We start from the raw sequence: 20,120 nt of genomic DNA on the forward strand, positions 1-20,120 counted from the left end.
TGTTTTTAGAAGTATCTCGGTTTAAATATTGTTGTTTTCTTTCTATTTTTCAGTTATCAAAAAAGCATTTTTTCCATTTATGACTTCTACTGTAGGACATTTTTTGGCCTGCAGCAGCAGTCAGAAATAAGACTGGGAAGAAACAATGCTAAAAGATATGGAAAAGACATATTTTCAACTCAAGATAGTGCCACTTTAGAATGTTGGAGTCCAGTATGGCTTTGAAGAATCCACAGTCAGATAATGTGGTTCTCTTTGACACACTGCAGATTTGATGCAGAAGGTATCGGATGGAGATGAAACAGGTGAAGTCTTGGAGCTGGATAATTCACATGGAGGAACCATGAACCCCTTTGTCTATAAGGATTAACTAATATATTCTGGTATTTTCGGATCATTCAGGCACTAGTGTGTGTTAAGATTTCCTATTAGCCTCTATAAAGCGTCTAGGACTTGGAGACACACTATGAAACCTCAGAGCCCCCACAAATAAATAGGGCAACTGAATCTTCACTCGGGAAGCTGGGTATTCAAATGATCCTAGACACACAATAACCCCTGAAGTAAGTATTTTAATAATACAATTAATTATTGTCAGTGAGTGGTACCCTTAGTATTCATTCACAACATAGTATAAGACCATAAATACATTAATTCCCTTACTTAATGTTTAACTTTAGATTATTTCTGATAATTGATGATGAGTATGAAGCACACTCAAATTACATCTATGTGAAGTATTTACTTAATTACGCAATGTTATAATACTAAAATAAGATAATGGGTCATAAGAAAGACACGCTAGCCCGTTGTCTCAATGAACCCCAGAGATCAATTCACAATATAGTGGTGTCTATAGTCAGCATAAGGGTCCACTCGACCAATCTAAACAACTATCATGTGCATTCAGTATGTACAATCAGCTTGATAGTGTGTTACATTTGGCCTATTGAAGAATAGTTGTAGTGAATTACAAAACCACCAAGCAGTATCTTCAGGGATTAGAGTGGGTGCTGCTGGAATAAAAGGTGTGCAATAAACTAGCCATGGAAAAACACGCTGCAGAAGCATTATTGTCTGTGAGTCCCTCTTTAGGAAGTACTCTTAGACTTAATAGTTATAAGTGAGGAAGTATTCTAAAAATATTCTTTTATCGGAGATCCAGATTAAAACAAGATTAAAATACACCAAAGGAACACATAATGTTATACCGTTTCATACAGGCTATCCATGAATTATCTATCTATAAAACTCCTCAAATACATAAATAAATAATTAAACATGACTTTACCAAGCAAAAGCAAGTACAGAGCACACATTCTTTCCCCTAAACAAGATGACTCTAAATAATCACTCTCCCCAGAACCTTTAAACAATGAAATTATCTTCCCTTTTCAACACATCCTCCATAGCAAAACCTTTTATCAACCACATTTTTTTAAATCTTACAATGTCTCTACATCGGATAGCATACAGTAGCTTTTTTGTTTTTACCTGGTTCATTTTCCCAATCCCCTCACCAATGGATGGGATTAAATGTGATTTCCACCTTTGCAGAAATAGTGCTCTGGCCACCAGCATTGACACATATAACAGCTTTTGGTATCTAGAGGTTGGCTTTAGAATGGGATCATATCCCACTAAAATCAATGAAGCACTATTAGGGAGCTGTATTTGCTAAACCTCCTCTAAATGCCTAAAAACTGTATACCAAAATCTCAAATAGCTACAAAGTGCAAGATTACACGAAACCAGTATGCTACTTCACTTGATTCACATCTAAAACATTGGCCTGGTAAAATTGGATTAATCTCATGAAGAAATTGCGTAGTTCGATAAATCAACTACTGAATTCTACACCAGCTAGCTCCTCTGAGCACTGTGAAATTTAATGTATTAACTTTACCCTAAACTTCCCTTGACAATGTAAAACCTTCATGTTTTCCTCACTTATTTACAGCTCTTTGATGTGCATCAGTCCCTCTACTGACTGAGGATGCCTTGGTGGAAGGATAAATTAAATCATATGTGATCCGAGATTGCATTTAGGATTTGACAATCATCCAGGCTCACAGAGTCCCTGCTAAAGCCTTTGGTCAAGGCAAATATCCTAGGACAATGCTTGTGAACTTTGTGGAATACAGAGTTATTATTAACAAATGCTATCAGGGAGAAGTCGGTCACAATGCAAAATACATTTTTGTACCAAATTTCTTCAGACATGACAGCAGAAACATCTCGGAGGAGAAAATATTTTAAGAACCTGGTTTCAAGGTTTTAGGTGGCTGGTACACAGGCATTGATAATTCAACTTTCTAGACGTAAAATACTTTTTAAAGGTGCTTTGCAAACATTTAGCACAGTTAAAGAAGGTGCTATGTTTTAGAAATCAATGAGTTAATCTGGTGATTTGGACTTTTTCCCCCATAGATAAAGTGTGGGGCAGAAGGAGAGGCGAGAGAGTTTGGCACCCAGTCATGGTCCAAAAGAATTCAGGGGGGGATGAGAGGAGTGGAAGAAAGAGCGGGGATGGTGGAGAGGGGGGTTTTGGGGTGCAGTTGAAAATGAGGTCTAGTGGAGTTAAACAAGTAAAGACAGATTACAGGCTCTCTAATCTGAGTTTACATTGTGTAGACAGCCTAGTAGGGACTTTAGTATGGGGTGCTATCTTGTTATGCATTAATTGAAAGTGTTATTTGTACAATATTGATAACTACCACTAGAACTTTAGCATTTTGAAGAACTTTAAGACTTATCTACCCACTTTTATGAGGGAGAGCGTAGACAGCTAAGTAGGCCCTTTAGGTGCGGGAGCTACCTATATTGTGATGGTTTTTTTGAAAGTGTTATTTGTACAAGTGTGTTGGCTGCCACTAAGCACATTAAACACTTTTGCATTTTGAAGGACTTTAAGTCATATTTAAACACTTTGAAGAGGGGAGGTTTTGAGTCAGATCATGACTGCAATGTTTGCACAGGAGAATGTCAAGTAGGGGCTACTAACTAGAACTTGCAGAGTTTTTTAAAGCAAACTTTACATATAAATGGTGGAGAGGTTGGGTCATGTGCTCCTATCTCTTTAAATGGGGGGTCTAATGGGAGCAGGTCTATCAGGCACTACTTTGAAGCGGTACAGAATTGAATATAGGTAGGAGCATGAACGGCTCAGGATACCAAAGGGACATCTTTGCAGGGAAACAGTTTGATGGTTATTTCATTTAATGCTAATGGGCTAAACAACAAAAGGAAACTGTAAAATATTGAAGCTTGGATTGTGGAGCATAATCCATCCATAGTATTGTTACACAAAGCTCATGTTGCATCGACTAAGTTGGCTACGTTTTCAATGTTGAAGAAATTGGCTTGTTTTGGAGTTTTTTCAGCACCACAGGCAGCCCATCGAGGTGTCTCCTGGTTTATAGCTAGAAATGTGACTACAGAGATCCATGATTGTGCAAGAGATGCAGAGGGGCGCTGGTGCTGGGTTAATTGTTATACCTCTTCAGCATGGCTTACCTTAGTCAGTTTATGTGCCCCAGCTGAAGTTAGTTTTAGACCTTATAATGAGTTATTTCAGTCCCTATTGCAGATCCAGAGAGTTTGCAGTGAAGATTGTATCTGCAAATGCACAGAGTACCCTAATCTTGGCCATATAAAAAAGAAGCAGGGATAAGGATGTACACTCTGGATACATTATATTGCTTAACACTCAGCATAAAATGCCCACTGAAATAAAAACAGCAAGACACCTCCATACATTAATTTCATGCCCTATTCAAATCTACAAGGATGGTATTTATGTAGAGGTACACACTGGAGGTGATATGCCTGTGAAATCTGAATTGCTTGTTTGTAGATCTCAAAATAGAAGTAGAGCAACCTTTAACAGTTTTCTGTATAGAAGTGATAATTTATACATTGTGATATGATGAAAGGATGTTGGATATAGTTTGATATATTTTGAATCAGTCGATCTTTGTTTCAGGCTTGGAAGATATAGTGCACTTTCTAGAAGATTAGAATATCATACAAGTTTAAAGTGAAAACAATTGCATGGCTACAGAGAGCATGCCAAGCATACTTTGGAAAGAATCAATACGACATCCACATTATTGGATATAGAGGAAACAATGTAAAGAGCATTATATATGAAGTTGTAATTGTGCTGAACCCCAACGCCATGAGCCTCTGGCTGAAATGTAATACTATGAATGTACATAGGCGTTACTTTGCCGCAATGACTAGTGACATGATACATTTTCATATTTTGCAAATTCTACCTGCCAATTGTCAACCTATATACAATAATGATATATTTGGTTAAGAAGCAGTACAAAATCTATGACTCTAAAACAAGGGGATTAGCTATGCAGAATATGGGACTGTATGAACACTTTTTAGTTAAAATAATTGGTAAGACACTTCAAACAGAACAGGGCAGGGCAAGATTTTCTTCCACAGAAACACTTTGTTATTCTTCCCGGGTTCAACCTTTTAAATTCAATGAGTCTACAAAAATCAGGTGGACATCAAGAAGTTGCTTTGGCAAAAAGAAGCACCTATAAATTAATTATCCCTATGTAGGCCTTTCTGCTATTTTAAAGTCATTCTTGAAATGTCCATCATCACACCCTATCTACCTTAATCGCTTAAGTATTCTGAAGTTAGTTTGATTTATTGTATTTTCGATACCTGGAATGTGCATCCTGGTACTTCTTTTCAATTATTTGTGTGACTGAAGGACAACAATCACGTTTTAAGTTATTTGCAGCGTTCTGAAGCTTCGCCCAGTTTTCCTCATTACTTTCAGCCTGGTCCTGAAGACTCTGAGGGAAGAGAGCACAATATTCAGCTGTGGGGTAGTGACAAAAGAGTACAACTGAGGCAAATTACACAATATAAATTGTTCTTTGATAAATATGCAGAGCCCTAAAAACAGAGCACTCTGACTTACTGGACTAATTTTACACTGGGGCAGTTTCCCATAAATAATGCTAATGATGGGACAAGGTAGGTGTAATCTAACATCAACAGACAATGATTACACAATTGACTCCAGAAAGATATACTTGAGATGGTCTTATAAGCTTGCTGTACATTAACAACAATGGGCATCTAACCAGAACAATAATGTATCTCTCCTTCCCACTTTGTCTCTCTCTTCACTCTCTGCCTTGAAGAAATACATGAAAAAGTTTAATTGTGCCAATTTCTATAAATTTACCTTAAGGGTTTCCACCTGGCTCCTTAATGTATCCATAGAGAGTGCACATAGTCTGTTGTGATTCATACCATATAATAATCGGACTGTCACCATGTTGACCTCGTCAGAGGCAGCATCATAAGCTTCCCATTCCTGCAAAATTCTCTCCATAGAAGACTTCAATCGCTCAACCTACATTGGGGAAGGAAACATTAAAGAATAAGGGTTATATTTTTCAAAACTTATGCAATGTTAATTTTGCAGATACTTAACCAAACAGAATCAATTGAATCACTACTTTAGTTTGCATATAGTAAAAAAACGACTTAATGAAAATGTATCGAATAGGCCCCACGCCGCGTCCGGGATAGGCCGGCCCACACTCTCCTCCCATTTAGCCTTGAGCCCCTGGAGCGGTTCCAGTCCCTCATTCAGCATCCTGTTATGGAGGCATGTCACAGACCTATTCGAGCTCGGCGGTGATGGGTAGGTGACTCAGCACGGACACAGATAACTTGAGCCTAAACTATAGGCAACTTCTGTTGTACCGACCCGCCGATAACTCAGGTGGCTATTAGTCCAAGACCTTTAGGCACAGGATTTCCCTGAGGTAAAGCACACAAGGCTCATGACACTAGCATGTCCCTGTTTTAACCCCCCACCCACACTTTCACCAGGTCCTGAAGAATCGCGGGAAATCCCCAAGCGAGAAACATGTTGACCGACCTTCACATTAGTCTAGTTTGCAACACCGCACGTAACTCTCCGTGACCCAACAAACTAAACTACACTCTTTTAACGATAGTAGGAGGACCTCCAGAATAAAGTTTTTTCCGGGACCCTCTACTATATTTTAAACCTCACCCTTCCATTGCAGGATACTATTGCCCTGGCCCACATACCCACACTTCATCAACAGGCAGCTGGACAAAAGGATCTCCGCTAAAGAGCCCCTCCTTGAGGTGAGCCCGTCGGGGATTGCACCGCCTCCCCGACGAGGAGCAACCGCTGATGATGAAGCATGACATCCCTCGGGGTGTGTGAGGCAAACATGTCCAATTTAATGGATGCCCAAGGGTGTTAACATACACCTTCGGTACAGCCAGTCTCCTTTCTTACCAGGAACAGTTCAGCAACCCCGCTTGTTGTTTGAGTTTTCTGAAAATATGACATTGCTATACAGATCATTGTATGTGAAAACAAACGCTTACATATTTGAAGAGAGATGTAATTTTAGAGCTATTACATTTCGAGTTAAATACTCCTTTTTTGATTCCTTCGAAGAGGGATTCTGTGGTTATTGTCAAATATTGCTTTAGGAACACATTGTAAAACACCTTAATGATTACACAACGGTAAATGATGTAATTGGAATAAAAGTTATAGTGAATGCAAGTAGTGACACCAAAGCTATTCATAAAGGTTAACTGAGCCTCCATTTTGAAGGAATGAAGTGTATGGAAAACGATATTGGTAACAAACGAGTAAATGACAATGAAAATGCAAAAGAGCATAAGAAATAGGATTTTTGGTGATTTTGCAGGTAAGTAATTGAGAATAGGAATTAGTGAAGATATACATTCTTGGTAGCAGATTTAGTTGTGTCCAGCAATGCCAGTCAAACTATTTTGTTCCCTCAATTAGACTTCCACTGGGACTTAGAGCTGTTTAGCTAACTTACCCAATCTGCAGAGCTGGGAAAGGAATAAGGGGCCTCACAACCCCTCTCCTGGAGAGGGTCAGTGAGGCCCATCCTCTTTCTTCATGATGATTTACCAGTATAGATATTACTTCTGACCTACCAGAAATTTTGCAGGATAACTTTTGAGAAATTGAATCTCCTCTGTCTGAGAAGTCAAAGACTACCACGTACATTTGTTTTTCAATTCATCCTTTTATGCTAACCTAGACTATAAAATAATCAAGGCTATAATACTAAAATAAGTAAAACCTTAACACAGGCAGTGTTGAACAAGTCAACAGGAAGTAAATACCAAGAACATTTTATTAAGCACTAACAAAAGTCAGCATTTAATTGTCTGCTGATCTGCTATAAATTTAAACATTCAAAGCCCTAGTTCAGCAATGTGACCTGGAGGATCAGATTGTAGGTAAGGTGAACATGGGTAGAGAGTAGGAACATTTGAACTTCGGGAATAGTAAAATAATGTTATGCAGGTCATTGAGGATTTAGTTCAGGAATTCTGGAATTTCTTAATGAAGTCTGGGGAACTTAAGAAAGCGGATAGGGAAATGTCTTTCATAAGGAAAGATACCCCCTTAAAAGATAATCATTAATGCAATTATCTATTTAATAGAGGCAAATATAATTAAAGTTATTGTGCACTAATATTCTGGTGATGATGGAGTTATGGTTAGAAAGCAACATTAAACCCACTCTTGCAGTTTAATGTAATCAAAGCTCCTAGTTTATTGCCTTTCCTGATTTGTACACAAGCATATACAAATAGCTTTAGGTGGAATTTCCTGAAACAACTTCATTTTACTATAATGTTAATCGTCTTGGTGACACTGCCTTGTTGTGCTGAATAGTGCTGTTTACGGTGCTAAGTCCGTGCAGCCACGAATGCCCTGAATTAGTGAAATAAATGTGTAACTAGACTAGTTGCAACTTCTTTTTTTCACAGAACATAGGGACATATTATCAAGGCAGGCGAAATGAAATTATCGCCGCTTTTGCGGCCGTTTTCGGCCGCAAAGCGGCAATAATTTAATCGCCCTATTAGCAAGCTGTCGCTAACATTAGTTAGCAACAGCTTCTAGGTGATAGCGAGCGGTTTGGGGCCCGCTTTGCATGTCAGCGATATTTATCGCTAATGACATGCAAAGTGGCGTACCCAACCAGTTAGCGACTGAAAGCAGCCGCTAACGTCGCTATCGCCGATTAGCAAGGCAGGCGTAGCGATAAAAAAATTTGCGCTAAGCGCAAATATTGCTAAAAACTAACGCCTGCTCAGAACAGTTCTTAGCCATTATATCCAATGGGAGGTGGATATTCTGGCTAAGACCCTATTGGCGATGATGCATGAATATCGCTGGTTTTCCAGCGATATTCACGCATTTCGGCGCTATAGCGGGTTATTTTATCGCATTGGAGATAAACGTTGCTAATAGCACGTTATCTCTGCGATAAAATCCGGCGATGCTTGGCGATAAAAAAATGTCGCTAAGCTTCGCTAGTTGTTGATAATATGCCCCATAATTATCTATGAGGACCAAGAAAATTGAAATACCAATGTATAAGGATTTACGTTACCAAAAAAATACCATGAAACCATGAGCTCCATGCATAATGTTGCCAAATAACAACCTTCATAAACCTCTTTGCTTTATCCTGCACACATTGTGCATTACACATTTGTTAACAATGTGTTAAGCTTCACAACTTAACCACCATTACAATGAAATCTATGGAGTCTATTACATTTCAGAGTCTTTCTTTGCTGACTTACACAATAGCATGTATTACAATCACCAGGATTATATTAAATGTAAGTGACTTTTGATGTTGAGGTCAACATTTGATATTTAACACGTTTTTTAAGAGTAATGATTGTTGTGAATGTTCAGAAGCGCTTTACATTATTCCTACTATACTTTAAAGGGGCACTAACTTCGAGATAGTATGTATTGCTGTGCTATAAACCACAAATTATGATAAAGACATATTCAGATAACAAATAAGATCAACATAATTTGAAAACGTTAAATCTTCCCATTTAAAAAGCTACATGGAGGATTTTACTGATTTGGTACACAAGAGTGCCCCTCAGGGTTTTAAAAATAAATAATTTGTTGTTTCATTGAAGCTCAGAGATAGAAAGCAAATTTTGAGAAGTGTCACATTTTTTAGTTTTCAGAGTAATTAAGATGCAGAGATTCTTATTCCTGTCATCTATCACAAACAGATTCGATGGTTTCAAATTACTTTCTAAAACAACATTTATTCAGATTTGTCCTGCTGTATGTGCCCATTTGTGAGAGAATCTAGTTTGCTTCAGAGTACTTGGCAAACTACTAGCTTGGATAATATTGAAACAGGTGATGGAGAAAAAGATGGTGGAAAGAATCGGTACGGGGAGAAAAGGCACAGTGTGGCAAGAGTAGGAAGAGGAAGCTATCTTTACGACTACATTGCATAATTATTCAATTATTTGTGTGTGTGATCAGATGAAATAAAAGTGTGTAATATTTACGCATGGGCCTTTTTACAACATTACGATTTAATGTGTTATGCCGTCGAATCTGGTTGTAACACACTAATTTACAAAGAAGACAAAATGGTAGCTGTCACACACTATTATGCAAACAAAAATTAGACTGGAAATAAAAACAATGTGTTCACTATCTTTAGAAGTAAAATTTTCACTATGAGTGTCTAATATATAGCTAAGGGGGGACGAGGCAGGGGGCAGACCACACACCTGAGAGTCGGTACAAGCTGCTTCTGTTAGTTTTGAACTTTTGCTGTTTGTTTGCTTACAAAATCTGTACACTTAATGAAACTGTATGATTCACAAGAATCTGCACAAAACGCATATGGAGCCACATCAATAATGTATAATGGCAGTTATCTTTGCTGAACATGCACAGGCTGTAAAGACTCAGTTGGTAGCTGCACCTGTGGCAATATCAAAATGTCTAGCTACCATACAGTGCTGTTCAACTGAAATGTATCTTTGGTGAGGACAGATGGCCATTGCATGGTCAACTTTGTAAGATGTAAGTTATTGTTAACGATGATGCAATCTTTTAAAACTCAATAAAAACAGAGTTTAAAAAAATTAGTGTCTAATATATAGCTATAAAGTTCTATCAGTTAAGTTCTATCAGTACAAATTAGACATAATTTTTCCTATAAATCAAACAAGAACACATATTCGAAAAACTGCACATAAATTAGCTAAAAAAAATTAGAATGCAAATAAAATAAAATTATACAATTTGTTTTTCTTGCTGACACTTTTTTCTGAAAAATTGGTAAGACAATTCCTAGGACAGGGTAAATGTATAGTAGAAAAGAACTCCTAGGCAACTGAACACTTTAAAATGTCACTCAATGTTATTACGCTCAATGTAACAGATCAAAAAATGCTTAGATATATTCTAAATTATTTAATAGTCAATTATTAAAATTATCTTAATTATTTAAAAATATCAAAAAGTCTCAATTTAATCAAAACATTATTTATCTTCAATAAAAAACAAAATGTGGCAATCAATGGTTAAGTGAAGACTTAATCATTGCCACATTTTCATTGTAATGGCATGGGGGTATAAGCATGTATTGTAATGCATGCGTTTTGACTGTTTTGTACAGAACATACGCCAAGATGCACTAATACTTTGCGCTGGGATGAATGGGGCAAACCCAGCACAAAGTGTCGAGATGGGATTTGCTTTCCAAGGCAAATCATATTTAGCATTCAAAAGCTGTCAAAAGTAACGCAAAGAAGCGCTATGTACCACTTTGCCTCAGAGATGCGTACCATGGGGGGTACAACAGTGTTTCCATGCAACTATCACAGGATTTTGATCAAGTCCCGGTCTACTAACAAGTGTAGGCAGGAATCTGCACTAACACATATGCCTCCTCAAGCCAGGCATAATACAGATTTTTTCAACTTGCTTGTGTGCTGCGCGGTGCTGCACACATACAAACTGGGAAAAGTATTAACAATAGTGATTGTACTGGGAAAAACCCTAGCACTATCGTAAGGGAGTGGCCAGTTTATTTAAATACCCTCCACTTTGAACCAAAGCTCTTATCGCACCAAGCACGCAAAGCAAGTAATTGCAACTCTCCTCAGAAGAGCTATCGTCTCTTACATCCAAACACCCATCTATTCATCCATTCAACCTTCCACCCACCTGCTGATATCCAACATTTCACATTTACATTCTGTCATCCATTAATTCTTACATCCATATTTTCAGTGTTTCACCATTCTGTCCCTCCGTCATCTGTCTGCTCATCCATATTCAAAGCTATTCATCCACCTCCAAATCTATCCATCAAACCCATCCATGTCTCATCCATCCATCCATCCTTTCACTTATCCATCCTTTTGCTCATCCATCCGTCCACCCTTTCACTCCATCTATCCTCCTTTTCACTCATTCATGCATCCTTTCACTCATCCATCCACTCTTCCATCCATATATCTTTCAACTCATCCATCCACCCTTTCACCCATACATTCATTCACCCTTCACTTATCAACCATCCACTCTTTCAGCCAACCATCCAACCACCCTCCCTTTCACTCATCCATTCATTCTTACACTCATCCATCCTTTCATTCACATTTTTACTCACCATCCATACCGTCACTCATCCATCTTTTCACTCACTCACTCATCCATCCATCTTTTTTACTCACTCATGCATCCAGTCTCCCTTTCACTCATCCGTACGCCCATCCATCATCCATCTGCCCACCTACACTTTCACTCACCCATTTACCCTCCCTTACACTAGCACATCCATCCTTACATACATCCTTTCACACTCACCCAACCTTTCACGTTAATTATGAGCCTTTATCTGGCGAGCTGTGAACAGGAGAAGTTCATAAAGAACCCCACCCCTGCTGTAGCTGCTAAAACAGGGGTTCATGATACCCCTGACTATGGTGCAAGGGTGTGTGTTTGGTGCATGGCAACCTAAGGTGCGTTAGTGCAGGGAGAGAGGAAAATGGCGCCATCTGTTAGTAGATATGATTCTGTGCTGCTCGCTCCCTTTCAAGCAATTGACCATCTTTGGTTGTTAGACTGCCTTAAGTGAAAAGCTACTATATCTACCTCTAAGCACGTTTGAGTTGCCTGATTTCCAAAAAATGCTTTTAAATTAGAATAAACATTATTTAAAAGAGCTATAAGATGCAGTTTAAAATACCTTTAGGCAAATAAACTCTAAAACACAGTCCTAAACTGACACTAAAATAGCTTGCCAGATACCCCTATATTATCATAAAATAGCTCCATAAAGAACATAGAAATGGCAGCAAGAAATATAACAGTACAAAATAATGGCAATTATATAGTGCTCCAGAAAAAATAAATGATCTTTTAAAATTAGTTTTATTGCCAACCTCAATTGTATTTATTTGATAAACTAGGGAAGTATAAAAGCCAGTTTCAGCCATGCGAGCTTTAACAGTATGATGCGCAAATTACAACTCTTTTTGGCAGCAACATTAACCAAGTTAGCTGTTCAACTTAGAATTAAAATCTTTGACTAGCGGCTTACATATAACAGGCAGTAAATCCAACAAGTTTGTTATAACCAGTATTCAATATGTAACGTTTCCCCCCATGATAACGGGAGCTCTTTACTAATCGCCTTAGTCAGAGAACATGTTTACACTGCGCCACACAAGGGTTAGTTTTAATACTACAAATAGTCTATCTCCAGAAGCTGTGGTCTCCCATTCCTGTACAATGAGTCCCAAGATGGCAGCCCTGGGGTTCTGCTCATCCCATCACCTGCAGGCCTTCGGCGTGGCACACACCAACAAACCGCTGGCAATACCCATCTTAATTTTCAGGGAGACTTCCACGTGTGGGCACAACGTCACCACTGTCCTAAGTAGATATGACTATAGTACTTTTCATAATTACAGTGGAGTATGTTATGCCTTGCTGTGAGCAGCTTCTCGCATAGGTCTCATGCCATCATACTGGACGTGGATTCCCTCCTTAGTCGTCACCTACCCAGTCGGTCTTTAGACAGACTTCCTCCTGTCTCTCCTTGTTGTCTTTTCTCTCTTTCCTCCCTTTCCCACCTTCCCCGCCCCTCCAATGCTTTTCTCTCTCCTTTCTCTCCTCTCCTAATGTATTGCCTATTATTCTTGTTGTATTGTGTAATTGTTGATCTTGTCTGATACATTGTTAATCCTCATGTATAGTGCTCTGATACCTTTGGGTCTAGCCAACCTCACTTTCCCTCCTCCCCTCCCCCCCACTACTTTCTCGCTCCTCTCTCTCCTCCCCTATTATATTGCTGACTGTTTGATATAATGTTTTCTTGTTTGATCTTTTCCTATATATTATTGAACCACATTGGTGCACTTCCTTTCGTCTCTCCTGCAGTCTCCTACCGCATCCGCCCCCATTCATGTCTCTCCTTCCCTTCTCTCTTAATGTATTGAGACTGAACTATTTTGTCTGACGCCCTATGGAGCTACTTAGTTTAGCTATAGGGGAGATGGGCCGTGGATTTCCTCATTGGTCGTCACCTACCCAGTCTGTCTTTATACAGACTTCTTTTCGTCTCTCCACATTGTCTCGTCCCTAGCTCCTATCCCCTCTCCCCTAAATTCTCTCCCCTTGCCTGCTACTCTGCCTAGCCCCCTGTCCTTTGTGCCCTTTGACTAAGCACTCCTTCTCCCCTTGTTGGGGAAAGATCCAATATTTATACTCTGGAATCTCAGCGAACCCGCTGAGTGAGTCCACTGCGCCAAGGGAGCCACTCACACTTGAGGTATGATATGGCACCCCTTGCCACAGCACTCCCTCTCCCCTTTCTTGGGAAGGATCCAGTATATAGGCCTTGGAGTCTCAGAGACCTCTCTGAGAGAGTCCACTGCGCAAAGGGAGCCTCTCGCAACAGAGATAGGTAAGTGATACGACTTCCCCTGGGATCACAGCATACTGGACTTTGGACGTGGCCTTGACTCGTCTACTGGTTTGTGTACCAGTCACCCTTCCCCTCCTCTTCCCATGCTGTGTCTCTCACCCTAACCTCCTCTTTCCCGCCTTCATTATCTGTCTACTTTCCCTGCTCCAACCCCCCCTCCCCTGAATCTCTCACCTTGCCTGCTTCTCCCCTTACGTATTTGTGCTTATTGTTTATCTCGACCTTACCAGTAACTATGTGGCCATGCTCTAAGAACTATGTAACCTTTGTTATGATGTAACCTGTAACTATGATCTGATGTACATGTAAAGCGCTCTGATACCTCCGGGTCTAGCCAGCGCTATATAAAACTCTTGAAAATAAAAAAATTAAAAAAAATAAAAAAAGTTGTGTCAGTGTTGCATGAGCCATCCTTTAGTCCCTGTCAAGTACTTTTACCCTCTGCTTTTGAAGATGAGCCTCTTAGGCATGTGAATCCCCACCCTGCAAATTAGTTTTGGTGAAGGGGGATTTTCTTGAATTTCGAGTCAACCTTCTTTGTGAATATGCATTCGCCCATTTATGTCTTTCTTAAACTAAAACATCTTGGTGAAATTTAAACAATCACCATACCGACAGGCATCCTGGAAGTAATGTGGGCTCTAACAATCCCTAACACGTCAAATGAAGCCGCCTACAGTTCTACTCCAGTGGGGCAACCAATGCAAACATTATTTTAACTCTCCTTAGAAAAGAGGGGAATCTCAACACAGGATTCACACAGGAATCAATGCAGAAGTCCAAGAGGCAAATCCTCACTCCTAAGGAGGAGCTTGCCTTGTTGAGCACTTCTACTTACCTGCATCGGGGTACACATTATCGCCCACCCTCGTATGTCTATCGGACCAGCACGCTGCATGCGTGCAATGTATGCACAGGTCTATACGTAAACATGTACAACAGTGGAAATGGACGTTCCAAGGCGGACAGAGAGAGGTATCTGCTGAGGAGGGAGGTATGTTTTATGTCAGAAAGGATGAAACGAGTTGCAAAATGAACACGTTTAGCTAAGAGGAGATTTTCTAAGTGAGAGAGTTTGAGTTCAAAGAACCCCAATGTGGGCATGGGGTGTTATTAAACTCATCACATATATATCCCCTCATGACCACTAGATAGAACCTCTGGATGGTATTCACTGTGCAGCACAGATACGCCCATTGTTATGCTGGCTCCGCTACTCCGTATGTGCTGAGCTGTGTTCAGCTAGGGGGAAGGCAAGCTGCCCTTGCAGTTTTAGAAGCGAACCTGAAAAGGTTTAAGACGGGGCAAGCAAGAGAGCAACTAGATGGAGCAAATTTACCAAACTGCTTCTCCCTAAATTAATTTGCAGATGGCAGGGAGGGTGGCTCTGTGTCATGGTGGTATTGCATGGGGGAGTGAATGGATGACATACTGCCCCACCCAGGGAGAAAGAGGGAACGTAAATCTTTGCTTTTGACTTGACACTGTACTGTACATACTAATAATGACTGATACTTGCCGATTATTGCCTCAGCCACAGGATGATGTTTAGGTTCTTACATTAAGTACACAGGAATGAATGAATGGATGACTGAATGAATGATATTCTTATAAAGACCGCAAATGCCCAAAAGGTGTCTTGGTGCTGACAAGCTGTCATAAACGAACGGTAACCATGCTGGGAATAAGTGTTGGAAAAAAGCCAAGTTTTGAGCGATTTCCTGAAATGAATCAGGCTGTTTTGTGATTTTAGATACAGAGGAAGACTGTTCGACAGTTTTCCAGTGGCGAAGATAAAGTTTCTGCCACACCAAGCTGCCCTTTTTTTTTTTAAATTAAGGTACCACCAGATTGTTTGCGAAAGTGGACCGGTACGTTCTTTTCTGAACATACCAGTGGAAACCACACATCAAATATTCCAGGCAACAATCATGATGAGCAATGCACAGGGCCTTAAAAGCAATCCTTTTCTTTTTTACCGGCAGCCTGTGAAGTTTAGGTAGCCTCTGAAACTGAAGAGAAAGTTTGGAATGCCTAGAAGAAGGCATGGAGCTGCATTCTGAAGGGTTTGGAGATTATTTAATAGTCGCAGTTAAATGCTGACATACGGATCACTGTAATAGTTAGTTCTTGATAACACTAAGGCAACTATTACTGTTTTCTGGACCTCCAGTGGGATGCAAGGAAAAACGTTCTTAAGTCTGCTCAAAATATAGAAGCAAGATGAAGTGACTTGATTAATTTGGTCGGTGGCAGTCAATATGTCATCAAACATTACTCCATTGACCTTTCTGGAGGAAGTTGGATGAGTTCCCAAATCTTGGGGCCACCAACTGGAGGACCAGAAAGATGTATCTCACATCAATATGCAAATCTAACTTTGGGTGAACACTTTGGCAAGGAGACAAATTCTAGGCGGATTGTAAAAAGTTAGGGCAATGAGTCGAAATTCAGGGCAAAATATATCACTAATTAACCAGGGCATTTATTCACTATATTTTTATACTGTACTATTTATTCACCGTGCTCTGTATGTGATTCCATCTAGACATGTTCAAGTGGTGCATTAGGTCCTTGTTTAATAATACATTGTTTACCTTAAGCACAGTTTGAAGGGCATAATTCCTAGCAGAACCTCGCCAATCTTTCTTGGAGAGAGTAATAGTAGCATTTTGATATGTTCCTAACTATTTTGAAACTCATGGCAAACCGTTTTGGGATCATAAGGTAAGTGACTTTTTCACCTTCTGGTAGTTACAATAAGTTGAAAAAAAACATCTGGGTCACCTAGCCCTCCACAAAAAGTCAAACCTGAAAAACAAGGAGGGATAGAAAAAAAAGCACATTAACATTTTAAAAATCTCATGAATACTCCATGAAAATCGTACCAGGGATGGGCCAAACAGGGCACTTCCAAGTTCTGCACAGTGTAATATTGCCCATTGTGAGGCATGCCCTCACCAACAGCATAGTACATCAACACACATAGTACAGAGCAGCACAACCCTCACAACAGTGCACCACCGCCTGCAGCAAAGTCCACTACCACCCGTTATGTAGTGTTTGTTTGAGCTCTGGTGGAGCCGTTACAGCAGAGGGCCTATCTTCAGCATCTAGCCTCACTCATGAGTACCACACATACACACCAAGCTATGGTGAGGAGTAGGATCCTGGAGAAGACTGACTCAGAGCGTCGGGACACCTCCTTAGAGGTAGCTGTGCACTTTAGAAATGGATATTACATTACATCACATTACAGAAGCGGTTGTCAGAAAATGGCAGTAGTAAAACGTGCAAAACATACTGCCATGAGCTGCCTCCTGCAGATCAGGGGCAGCAATCTAGCTCCAGAGCAGCAAACAATTGTGAAATAAGAAAGTCCTCCTCTTCAGAAAGGTAATCAGATTTGTATGACAGACAGTCTAAAGTTGGTTCGGTATAAGGCGTTTGTAAAAGGTATCTGTTAGACCTAATATGCTTGAATGGTAGTCCCCAAACAATTTGCCATGACCAATTTGGTTCTGCAGAACTCATTTTTTTGTTGGTCTTAGGACTCTGCACATTTTAGCCCTGCTAACCATTGCTAAAGAGCATGTGCTCGCTCCCTAAAACATGGTAGTTGGCCTACACCATGGGTACTCACAAACGTTCTCTCGGGGGCCAGATTTATAGTGTGGATTATGTCCGAGGGCCGCTCCGGTGGGGGTGGGGTCAGTGGGGGAAGGGGCGCGGCTAGAGCAACAAAAAAAAACTGACCATGAGGTGATCACAGGTCCCTGCAGCGGACGCCTTCGTCCACTGAGCAACCAGACCCGGCATACACACATCTCTCTCTCACTCTCGTTCTTTCTCTCTCTCCCTCCCTCTCTCTCTCTCTCTCTGTCTCCATCTGTCTCACTCACTCTGACTGTCTCACTCCCTCTCTCCCTCTGTCTCACTCCCTCTCTCCCTCTGTCTCACTCACTCCCTAGCTCCCTCTCACTCACTCTGACTGTCTCACTCCCTCTCTCCCTCTGTCTCACTCACTCCCTCCTCTCTCCCTCTGTCTCATTAGCTCCGACTGTCTCACTCCCTTCTCCCTCTGTCTCAATCACTCTGAATGCCTCCCTCTCCATCTCTGTCTCCCTCTCCATCTCTGTCTCCCTCTCCCTCACTCGGTTTCCCTCTCCCTCCTTCCCTCTGTCTCCCTCTCCTTCCCTTTCCCTCCTTTCCTCTGTCTCCCTCTCTCTCCCTCACTCACTCTCCCTCCCTTTCCCTCCCTCCCTCTGTCTCCTTCCCTCACTCTGTCTGCCTTCCTCTCTCTTGGCGAGCTCCCTCACTCTTGGCGTGCTCCCTCACTCTTGGCGTGCTCCCTCACTCTTGGCGAGCTCCCTCACTCTTGACGGGCTCCCTCACTCTTGGTGGGCTCCCTCACTCTTGGCGGGCTCCCTCACTCTCCTTCCCTCTCCCTCCCTCCCTCCCTCTCCTTCCCTCACTTTCCTCCCCTCTCCCTCCCTCACTCTCTCCTTCCCTCACTCTCTCCTTCCCGCACTCTACCTCCCTCACTCTCCCTCCCTCACTCTCCTTCCCTCTCCCTCCCTCACTCTTCTTCCCTCACTCTCCTTCCCTCTCCCTCCCTCACTCTTCTTCCCTCACTCTCCCTCCCTCACTATCCTTCACTCTATCTCACTCACTCTACCTCCCTCACTCTACCTCCCTCACTCTACCTCCCTCACTCTACCTCCCTCACTCTACCTCCCTCACTCACTCTACCTCCCTCACCCTACCACCCTCACTCTCCTTTGCTCACTCTACTTCCCTCCCTCTCCCACCCCCACTCTCCTTCCCTCTCCCTCCCTCACTCTCCTTCCCTCTCCCTCCCTCACTCTCCTTCCCTCACTTTCTCTCCCTCACTCTCCCTCCCTCGCCCTCCCTCCCTCCCTCTCCCTCCCTCACTCTCCCTTCCCTCACTCTCCCTTCCCTCACTCTCCCTTCCTCACTCTCCTTCCCTCACTCTCCCTCCTTCGCCTCCCTCTCCCTCCCTCGCCCTCCCTCGCTCTCCCTCGCTCTCCCTCCCTCTCCCTCCCTCTCTCTCCCTCGCCCTCACTCTCCCTCGCCCTCACTCTCCCTCACTCTCCCTCTCCCTCACTCTCCTTCCCTCACTCTCCCTCACCCTCACTCTCCCGCACTCCCCCTCACCCTCACTCTCCTTCCCTCACTATCCCTCCCTCAATCTCACTCACCCTCACTCCCCCTCCCTCCCTCTCTCTCCCTCCCTGTCTCTCTCCCTTCCTTTCTCTCCCTCCCTCCACCTTGCCTGTGCGTGCCCGGGCTGAGACAGCGTCTGGGCACACACGCAGCCTCACCGGAGCACTTCACATTCTTATGTTAATGAGGCTTTGTCACCTCTTAGCCCCCTGCAGCCCCACTCTGACTATGACGGAAATCGCCCGGCCCCCACAGAGCAGCAGTCTGAGTCGCGCTGCCGCAGGGGTGTTTGCTGACACTCTGTAAAAAAAAAAAAATGTTAATCACGGGTACATGTCTGCAAGGTCCGCGGGCCGCCAGGGAAGGCTTGCCGGGCCGCTGATGGCCCGCGGGCCGTACTATGAGTACGCGTGACCTACACCAAATCTGCACATTTCATTTACTTGTAAGCCGCTTGTGAATGATACTAAATGTACCCAGGGCCTGTATATTAAATGCTACTAGTGGGCCTGCAAAAAGAACAATTGATAGCACCCACTTAAGTAGCCTCTGAACACATGTGTCAGGCCGGCATCTGCAGCCTGTAGTGCAGTGTTGAACTGCCATTTCAACCGGGCAAATTAAACCTTTTGCTAGGTATAAACCTTCCTTTTAATACATATAACCCACTCCTTAAGTAGGCCCTAAACAGCTCATTGGGCAGGGTGCAGCCATATAAAAAGTATGACTTGCGGGTTTAAGATTTACATGTCCAGGAAGTGAAAGATTCATAAAGTAGTTTTGCACTGTTGCGAGGCCTATCTCTTACATAGGATAACATTGAGTTACTTTATTGGGGGGAGAGCAATTCCGCCGCGCAGAGGAGCGCAGAGGAGTAGAGGCACATTACCTGGCTTGGAGAGTCTCCTGGGTCCCTAACGCTGCAGTCTCGCCGCGCCGCTTTGCAACACCCGGCGGCCAGCGGCTGGAGACTACAGCTCCCAGGGAGATTTGCGGCGACTTCCGGTTTGCCGGCTTAAGAGAAGGACGCTTCCTCGGTGGAGCGGGGGAGAGCAATTCCGCCGCGCA

At 42.1% G+C, this 20,120-nt stretch overlaps 1 protein-coding gene across 1 annotated transcript in view; it reads right to left on the reverse strand.

Moving 5' to 3' along the window:
* Positions 1-20,120, reverse strand: part of SYNE2 (spectrin repeat containing nuclear envelope protein 2) — a 1,750,628-nt gene that overhangs the window by 285,216 nt on the left and 1,445,292 nt on the right. Inside the window, exons 125-126 of the mRNA XM_086937933.1 lie at positions 5,225-5,395; positions 4,693-4,826 (exon numbers count right to left, since the gene is read on the reverse strand). Of these exons, the coding sequence (XP_086794059.1) occupies positions 4,693-4,826; positions 5,225-5,395 (305 nt within the window). The remainder of the gene's footprint in view (positions 1-4,692; positions 4,827-5,224; positions 5,396-20,120) is intronic.

Source organism: Lissotriton vulgaris, chromosome 9 (genome assembly GCF_964263255.1).
Source record: "Lissotriton vulgaris chromosome 9, aLisVul1.2, whole genome shotgun sequence".
Lineage (NCBI taxonomy): Eukaryota > Metazoa > Chordata > Amphibia > Caudata > Salamandridae > Lissotriton > Lissotriton vulgaris.